At 44.2% G+C, this 10,143-nt stretch overlaps 1 protein-coding gene across 1 annotated transcript in view; it reads right to left on the bottom strand.

The window, feature by feature from the left end:
• T265_09745 (hypothetical protein) overlaps positions 1-9,793 on the bottom strand; it is a gene marked incomplete at both ends in the record, with an annotated part of 49,193 nt that extends 39,400 nt beyond the window's left edge. Inside the window, 3 exons of the mRNA XM_009175910.1 lie at positions 927-1,378; positions 6,127-6,294; positions 9,638-9,793. Of these exons, the coding sequence (XP_009174174.1) occupies positions 927-1,378; positions 6,127-6,294; positions 9,638-9,793 (776 nt within the window). The remainder of the gene's footprint in view (positions 1-926; positions 1,379-6,126; positions 6,295-9,637) is intronic.
• Between the last annotated feature and the right edge of the window lie 350 nt (positions 9,794-10,143).

Raw genomic sequence — 10,143 nt, 5'->3', positions numbered from 1 at the left:
ATTCTTACAGGGATATATATATATAGATATATATATATATATATAGTCTTGATTGGTACTTTAACCGAACAGTATTATGCTCAAGCCTACGAGAACTAAAGTATGGTGAAGGCATCACGATGCTTACGATTAGGCCATCAACATCATCAAAGACAACAACATAAGTGTTGACACTGACGCTTCACTGCCACTAGGTCCTGGTAGAGTGACGACTCGCGACGGATCACGACAGTCTTGTTGTCCAGTTTCTATAACACCACCTCAAGTTAGCATGAAACACTATACCAGGCTCCGGGAAACCATCTGCAGATTTCTGAAAAAGCGCAGGTCTGTAGCGGTGATCAATAAACCCGATTTGCAGGCGGGCCATTCACATATTTTCAAACTCCAGTTGAGCAGCCACTGATAATAAATTGGGAAAGTCCAACGCAACTGAACTGGGTTGCTGAAATCGGACACCTAAGTTTTAGGTTGCTCTGGGATTCTCCAACGCAATGATCGATATCAACCGGAGTCTGTAGATGGTCCATGAGCTTACTAGTATCGATCTCTAAGCGAAGAAAAGCTTTCGGGAATTTGCGTAGTTTATAGTAAAAGAGTTGAAGCGGAAAATATCCTCCTTCCTCCTTTCACCCTCAAGTGGTCACTCGAAAATTTCAAGTACCACGGTTTGGGATGATCTGCACAACATGCTCTTACAGCTTGAAAGGAGGTAATCTCACCTGTGAGTTGAGTTAATTTATTCCCGTGGCGACACTGTTTTGAAGTAGCCACCAGTGAAAGCCTTAGATGGTAAACTTGAGTGCGTATACTTCATTAGAAAACATACACTGATAAAGCCGTCTTATGGGATGAGACCAAATAGAACAAGTGCTGGACGAGTTATATTGGGGAACAGGAGAAATGCGAGGCGGGGAAAAACTGACCTGCTTTCCGAGGAGTTTCGAAAATCCTCAATGTATGGATCTTTTACTGCATCGATCAGCTGATTTTGAAGGCTAGAGAAGGTGTAGATTACAGTCGGATCACTTGACCCGTCAGCTCTAACTGGTTTGGCATCACACGGTTCATTGTAAATACCCGTAGAATTCAGACATTCCACATGTTGGCCCGGTTGAATTCGATGTAATCCAGTGATTGTTGCCGGGGGAGTTATGTCAGCCCTTGAACGGGCAGAGAGCATATTCAACAACCAAGGAACAGCCATATTGGGAGGAGACACACTTGGAATACTAGGCCTCAACTGTTGCGACACTGAGAGATCTGAACCAGAATCCTGTGACTTCGACGGTTCAGAAGCTTGGCCAGAATTTTTCAGGGTCTCCAGGATCATGTCAGCAAAATGGGTTAGAGATTCCTCGTATTCTTCAACAATGAGCTGTGGAGTCGAACAATTAGAGAAGCGCGCGCTTGTGAGCACCTGGAGTACAAGAGCTCAAAAGGATTCAAGACCGAAATTTGAGTGACATTCTATGAATAATGTGGATACTGGGTTTATAAATGAGATTGATACAGCAACCTCAACTGATATCTTGAAACTTTCAGATCCGTTTTTGCGGTTCACAGAGATGAAAAAATTCTGCCCGAGCACCAGGAGCCACTGCTTGAGAGTTGAGAGCGCGTGCCCTTAAGTTTGCGTACGTAGGAAATGTCCAACTGAACACCTCTAACGAGTGAGCAACAAGTATAGGGAAAAGTAGGCCTTGCTCACCAGAAGCGTAAGACATGTTTCGCAAAATATTCAGGAAACGATTACAGATGTTGCTTTTTCAAATGCAATTCAAGGGTGAAAGCGGTCTGAAGCTGCTCATACTAGTATATATTGATCAACACAATTCACAGTATCATAGAAAAGGAGTCCATTCCAGCGTCCAAATGGTACCCTCAACTGATATGTACAACCGCTTTCGGTTAATATGATTTCCCTCTACCAGCTCAAAGTTTGACCAACACTCGACCTGCGCCACTCTGAGAGTAAAGCATTCTTATCGACAAGCAATGACTTGAAATGCACAACTAAGCTATAAGTATGTAATTCTTCCGTTGTACGACTGAATCCTCGTTCTCTACATCACAAAGGGCCGTATTTTCAGGATGGAATTTGAAACGCCTAACCAACCAGACTCGAATTCAAATTTTACAGAACAAAAGATCACATCAGAAAAAAAACAAACGGGAACTACTATAAATACAGCTCTGATGATGAGATTTTTTATTCACTGGCATGTTGCTCATGGTTTGAAGGATCTGAATGCATTTTGAACCACGCACAAATGAGTTCCAGAAACGCTTGACTTTGGGTTAGGAGTATGAATTCTGAACAAGAATTTCAGGCGGTCGAATTGTACTGCATACGTCTCATGAGTTCCGACCAAAACCAGTAGAGCCGTAGATTACTCTTCTTGTAAAAGTTGTAAATCCACAGCACGGTACTTAGTTGATCCACCATGAGTATCCTGAAAGTCGCTCAAGCGTGGACAAGTTTGCTTGATCAAACGAGATAGTTCAGGTGCGTCCCGCCTGAGTTGCATAGCAGCCGTGCTGATGAGCCCCGATGAGAAGCGAAATCGCATCCAATGCTTTCTGTCTTTGGTGTGTACTTATCAGAATAACTGCACCGGAACAGAAGGAGGACTGTGGAACGCAAGTGATGCTGGTGCGAGATCGTGAAAATGTTGGGGACAAATCGTGCGAGGAAACACTCTCGGCAAATTTAGTAACAAGAACCACTTCACATAAGCAATATGCATAGGTGAGGTCAGTGACCACCTGGTACTGGGATTTGGTGTGAACCATGAATAAGAAAATCAAGAAAGCAACCCTGCCACATAGACTGGATGAGTCGAAATCGGGACGAAACCAGCAGTGAACTGTTTCAGAAGAGCTTGGTAAACAATTGGTAGTTTTTTTACCAGATCCTTCTGAACTGTGATGACTTCTTTAATCGATTCAAACTTTTTCCAGTATTGAACTGCTTTCTCCAGACGGAACACTTTTGATCAAACCGGCCGGGGTAAGAATAGAACTGATATAGAACTGGTATATTTGGAATTCGTAACCAACATATTTTGGTGCAACACCTCTTGAAAAAGCGCACCTTGTAAAGAGGTTACATGCGCCTAATATCATCACACGATTGATGCACCGAAATGAGAAGTATGCGGTAAACTAGGTAAATGATATCAGCATAGGATACACATGGGATACAACACATGAAATAAAGTAAACAGCACATTGGAGGAGCTCTTTGCGTCCTACAAAGACTAATCCGAGATAAACACCTTCTGCATTCCCCAAAAGTGGAGAAATGGCTCAGTGGTTCGAGCGCGAATTTACTGACCGGAAGGTCCGTGGTTCGAACCCGACCTCTGCCTCTCGACTTCCCCTGTCTTGGCTTGGGCAACCTGCCCTCGTGCTTCCTTCTGGTTAAATGGCAGATAGGCACCGAAAGGGTGCTACAGCTGAACGAAACGTGGTCTCAGCAGATAGAATGACTAGGCTTCGAAAACTTCTCAATGCGTCTAAGGGTATTTTTGCATAGTTCTCTATATTACTGACAAACTTTTTGTGTATGTACCTTACCGGGAATGTTTGAGAATACATCTTACCTCGACCAAGTGAAGTCAAATGTAAGTGCGCGAAAAACAGTTTCAGATAAGTGCTCCTAGCTACCGATCCCGTTCATGCACGAAATCTTATGATGGCATTTTCGACTGACAAACCAATTCCGGGGTATGGATGATACGTGCAGCCTACCACTTCATAATTGTACCTGGTGAATAGAGAAGCTACGAACACAAAACGGTGTTTGAATCGGAATACACCGGAAGGAAAGTCCCGATCATGGTTGCCTCCTACGTCACTTTGCAGAAGTTAAAAAAGCTGGGTAAGCACCAATCGGCCACATTGGAGATTAAATCTACCTGAGAGGAAAAATTAGTTGAGGCATAGGAACAATCACTAACCTGGTTTATAGCTGACTGGAATCCGCAAAATGACATGTGCAAAGGAAAACGTAGTAGGCTATGAACAGACAGAAACAATATCACTACGGGGATTCATCCAACCATGAAACGTAGAAGACCCTTTTATCGATTGGGCGTTGCATGCTAACCAAGCCTCGCTGCTTACAGTAAAAAAGTTGTCACCATTGAAATGAGTGGGTGAACGTGTAGATATGCTATGCATGTTACAACGTGCAACTCTACAGCAAATCATCACGAGGACCGATTGCACGCGTTCTTCAATTGGAGTCCTTACGCAATGACCAGCGCTTACTGATATAGTACGCCGGATGCAGAAACGCAGCTCATCGGGCTACAGTGAAACCCCGTTGGTCAGAAACAGAAAAACCGCAGACAGTTATGATCTGAAGCTAGATAATTTGGGTTTTGAGCTAAATAGATTCACGTACTGTTCCACTCCCATAGTCCGGTGGATTACATCGTGCGCTTGCAGTTGGACGGCTTGGGTGCGATTAACGGTTGAACGCATTGAGATAGGCTGCTGCCCGTGTTGACAACTTACAAACTTGTTGTTATTAGTCTAAGTAGATGAGTGACAGGACAGGCTTGGTATTCAATTTAACGCCTAAGTCTAGACTACCCGGCAATAAACAAGGCCGGACAAAGCTGAGAAGCTAACTAGTAACTTTCCACACATGTCACCTCCATCGCCACTACGTGCATATCCTCACATTTGCATAATTCCCTGTAGGCCCGCTACAAACGTGGCCATAAAGCTAATCGTAAGAAATCTTATGGATACCACTGTGACTTGCGGCGTGTAGCATACACATAATCCCAACAAACCCAGCAGTATGGCGAACGTACAAAGATACTCGCAGCATTTCAAGACCGGTTATTAGTTATAATACTTGTGGAATCAAGTAACACTCCACCTCAATGTCGTACCTTTCTAAGCAGAACGCCCCACTCTCCTCTGCAATTGCAAATAAACTGGGTAAATTGTCCATACAGCAAACGGAAATTTATTCACTAGTTTGATCCAGAGGTTGGGCCGGTATGTGGATCGCAGAAATTTCCACTGTAACTTATTGAATAACGCAAACAGTTAATGAATACTCAAACGCAGTGGGATCATTCGAGATTGGAAGCGCAACCCCACAAAGCGAAAGACACGGTAAAGCCGAGTGCACGCACCAGTGCCTTATGTAACTCAACAAGATGACCGTGTTCCACTTGGTTCACTCAGGTTTGGATCAGTTCCACAAACCATCATTATTCTTAACTCACTTTAGAAAATGATTGCATTGTGAGAAATGAGTCGGAATGGTTTGAAGTTTGCCCGTAATACACAGCAGACTGATTCCCTCGTCAGTTTCCTATGAATCTACTTCATCGCCTCGAAACGGTCTGATAACTGGAGTTGCGGTCACACGAAAAAAACGCCTTCCATGGTAGGTCCATTAAACTGAACAGTTCAGCAAGCCACTGTCAGCCTACCGGTTCGAAGCCCCAACTGTTACCTTTTGAACTCCGGCGTGTCTAGGTAGAACGACAGAGTTGATTGCCACAGAAGATTGAAGTAGCTCGACAAAACAGCTCGAAGTCATTTCAAGTGGGTGGCTAATTACTGTTGATGGGGGAAAGGGTGGTTAATTCTCCATTCAAGGTGTTCCGCGAAACTCGTTAGTTCACAGGCAGTCATGATAAACAAAGAGCACTTAGAATTCCGACCATAGCAAGTTCTTCTAGCGTTGTACAACAGCGCCCGACTGTACATAGTCGGGGACCCAGTCGAGTGAGAAGGCCTCAGTCAACGAATTGGTGCAATTCACTACAGTAAAAAACGGAGACTCTTACAGTTTGTGACCGATTGGAGTTACATCGTAACAATGAATTGAAGTTTCAGCAATGCGGCCAACGTTTGCTGGTAAAGTATCGAGAATACGTGAAACGGTAGTATACTGCTTCGTCTGCTTAAAAGTTCTCACGCTGAAAAGTGTAATAAAGACAAGAGAACGACGCTTGAATGGTAGACTGAATGCTGCATAAGTAGGTGGTTGGTGCGTTGAACTCGTTGAACCACTATGATGTTATTTCATATAGTTATTATGTACTATGGCTTGCTTCAAATAAGAATCCGGAAATTTGAGAAACCTACCTCTGAACCCGCATCTGGTTCCGTTTCTGATAACGCCATAGGGTCGGTACACAAAGGAGCGGTGATGAGCTCCGGCGACGCCGAAAACGTTAGGTGTCTGTCTGGTGGATGACGTGCATCTAACTGCTGGATGACCATCTTGTTGAACGCATCATTACTAGTCTTATTCTGTGTGAGGAAAGAATGCAAAGAAAGCGCTGTAAGCCGAGGCATCATCGTCACCGACAGCATGACATCAGTGTTCAACACTGATGCTTCACTGCCGCAAGCCGAGGATTGAAGAATGACTCGGGAAGGCTTCACTACTAGAATCAAACACAAATCATGATGAGTAAATTTTTAGACGTGAAGTGAGATTGATAAGTTTGCCGAAGAAAGACACCAAGAATGTTAGCCGAGACACTGCCCCACTGGTGAACATCAACTTAGACGGACGTCCAGAGGAAGTAACAGGGAGATACAATAAATGCTTACGCGGGGATTTGAGACACTATAGGGCTGTGTAATTTACGTGTTCACTTCACCGTCCGCATAATACATCCTCTTTAGTTTCACCAGTTAGAATGATACATCCGTAATTCGTTTGGAAAAAAGTCTCTTCTCTCTTATTCCTTGTTCTACCACCCCTAATACACGTTGTTCGCCATCCACATCAAACTTACCCCGTTACAGAAATAACGTGGTTTAACGAGTGTTTCCTTAAAAGTAACTATGTTAGGGTAGCTGCGCTGGCGTGTTGTTGAATTTCTGAGTCAAAAACATGCTACTCGCACGTTGAATTCGGCCAACGGTGGGTGTAACCTAGCTAAGAATGCACCCATATTCTTAGCTTAGTGATAGAGTATTCGCTCCTACACGTCCAAACATGCTAGACAATGGTGGATGCAGGCGGAATAGGTTGGTGAGGCGACGTCCCAGTGCGACTGTTTAGCAGGAGCGTGAGAAGAGACGAGTATACAATGGCCAGAATCAGCGTTAGATGGTCATAAACTACTAGTTTTGTGTAGACTAAATGGTGTTTGCCCAAATCGACGGGAATCAGATGACATGTCGGCACCCACGATCATCATAACCGATTCCCCAGATGGTATTCACAAACTTCAATAGCTGTCACGTGGACAATGAAGGTAGATGAAGCAAAAATACCCACCGTTCACGAAAAGGAAAGCAAATTACATGTTACCTGGACAACCTTAGTGGGACAAGCATACAATATGCGGTTGCAGCATCGATCACGAAAACAATACAACACACACACAATGATACCAGAGAACAAGATTCCTAGGCTACTGATAGACTAGAAACTTATCCAGGCAGATGTGACGGTGAAGACTTAACGAGATATTTCAGACGAAGGCCTCATGAGTTTCACACAATGAAAAAGCTGAAGGGGAATAGGATTTGTCATAAAGCAGTCAAATCGAAGAGTAAGAATGCAGTAGGGTGATGGGCATCAACCGAACCACAATCTCGCTGTCTGAATGGATGCTTTTAGATGGAGCCCGGACTTTTTGACAGAGATGAGTTGGATCGGAGGAAGTGGTAGCTTGGCTAGTGATCACACCTGTGGATTGGAGACCCTCTGTGGGATCTTGATCCTTTTTGTGGTAAGATTAAGTATGACCCATGCACGTACAAGGCTATGATTTTAACAGCATTTATATTCTGCTTCTGCTCCCTCTCTACAATATTCAGAAGACGACTGCCATCAAGCTCCCAAGATGATGAAGTCCATTTGAGAAGGACAGTGGCAGAAATCGGGGTACCAGGGAGACAGACAACTCTCCGGTTGCTGAATAAAGTGATAGATATCACGAGCCGATTGAAAATGGAAAAGCTCGCCAACTGATCATTTGTTCCCAGAGAAGTGAAAGGTGGTGCCATCTGGTTCTAAAAAAGGTAAGGCGTCGAGGGCATGTCTGTTGAGGGCAACAACTACACCTGAGTCATCATTTGGGCAGCTACTATACACATGGAATGGTTCTGCGCATTGTTCTTTGATGCGTTGTGAACCGAGACTAGGAACTCCTGCCTCTTAAAGGAAAGCAAAGTCAACCTAATGGTCGAAACGACCTCGTACAGTGAGCTTCCGGCTTCCCAAGTCAAGCAGAATAAACGCAATCCAGCATCCTATGTGAGGCGCTATCCTGAACTAGAGGGAATACGAGAATAGCTACTACGAAAGGGGTCAGCACCGGAGCATTACCTGCTTTGTATCTGGGAAATAATCATATAGTAACATAAGAATTTGTTTACCAGTAAGCCCTCGGTACCATACGGCCCTCGTTCGAGGATCTATCTCTAGTTTTCATACACGCAAGTGCAAATTGAGAGGCGACAAGAACGGGACAGTAGAACCGCTTCGTCGGACACGGGGTCGAGGTCACTTCTCCAAAACTAGCAGATCCATGTGCGACACCAAGGGAAGCACGATTCCAGGCAATCCGATGATCGTCAGACAGCGCGTGCGTCGATTTGGTGGTACCTAGTAATGACCGGGAGTGTCCGCTTTTTCATTCAAGGGGGTGGTTGCGCTCACAATGTCGTAGTGTCGTCATTACGTTTATAGGACATGTTAAAGGAGAACCGGTTGCTGGCCAAGAATCCACCATGGTGGATTCCTCAAATACAGTGTGTTTATTGCTGGATTCCTTAACTTGCCACCCAGCCGGTACCAAGTTTGCAGCTTAACGTAATGAATCGGCACCAAGTTTCAGTCGACCTTTACCCGAACAAATGCCCTTTAAGGGGAGGGCGCATGCTAGTGAATAGTAGCCTGCTGATGTCCGACCTCAAGCCGCATTCTGTTGAGTTAACCAACTGGATTTCTGTTCACGTTTTGGTGCACCCATCTGTGTTACCTCTGTGCCACATCAAGTTGTATCGTTGGGTGATCTGACCTGACTCGATCGTTTTAACTCCGGCTCCTTTTTGCTTGTCCTTTGTACTTCCGAACAGCACTTTTACACATCATTACACAAGGGCCACGACACTAACTGGACGCGAAATATGAACACTCTTAGTCACACTTCAAATGTATGTTGTAATTGAAAACGTGCATACTCACGTTTTGTCGGTAAGGAAGAATATGATTTACCCGGCTTCACGACCGCGTAATATATTCCCCTTTATTTAAATGCGTGCTGCACTGCCCACCGTTGTGTCGGTTTGCGTTGCAGCTCTCATGTCTTAGTTGTGAGTTGAAGTATTGAAAGCTTACCAGGCATTCGTGACTTGGTCGCTAACTGTCCCCTAGAAACTGTATCTGTAAAAGTTGTGTCCTGTGAGGAAGGATGCACACTCTAATGCAAAAGTCTCCAAATAGTATGCCGACTGACATCACGCTAGTAGTTACGTGTATATTACCCCCACGTGCTGGAATTTTTTACCAGTGAAGACCAAATAAAATGCTGCCTATTCGATGATATGTTATTGGAATATCCGGCAACTCACACCCATTTCAAGCAGTAAATGCTGTGACTTACCAACTCACTACTGATTACTCGGTCACTATCCTTATCGGCGTCTGAGTCAATAGACTTGGTGAAGCGAGTAAGACGTAACAGACTGGTATGAAGAATTTTTTCAGACTGTAACGATTCTTCTTCCCTTTCTTCTCGGACTCGGTAAACTCAACACCACAGTTCTCTTCAAGGTTGCTGGGCATTTTGCCATGGGTAAAACATAAACGGCGCTGCTCATAAATATCAACGTCGTGACGATCTGATTCTACCACATTATTTCCAGCTGCGGAATCAGATGCTCACAAGAGCCTAAAAGAGAGAGGAAAAAGGTTAAAACATGATAAACAACATGATAAAAATTAAGACCGATCGATTGGGTATGTAAAGTCAGAAATACATACACTCGGTACGCACAAGATGAAACTGACTGAATTTGTCAGCAGAAAGTGACCCACAGAAATGTCGAAGGTTCGTTTTCCTAAAATCAGATTAGTTCATTTACATAGTCGACTAACCCAGGATTTTCAGAGAATCAGCCCGGAAAGCAAACATT

The sequence above is a fragment of the Opisthorchis viverrini genome, assembly GCF_000715545.1.
Source record: "Opisthorchis viverrini unplaced genomic scaffold opera_v5_307, whole genome shotgun sequence".
Lineage (NCBI taxonomy): Eukaryota > Metazoa > Platyhelminthes > Trematoda > Opisthorchiida > Opisthorchiidae > Opisthorchis > Opisthorchis viverrini.
Note: the sequence above shows the minus strand (reverse complement) of the source record. Positions and strands in the feature narration are given on the sequence as shown.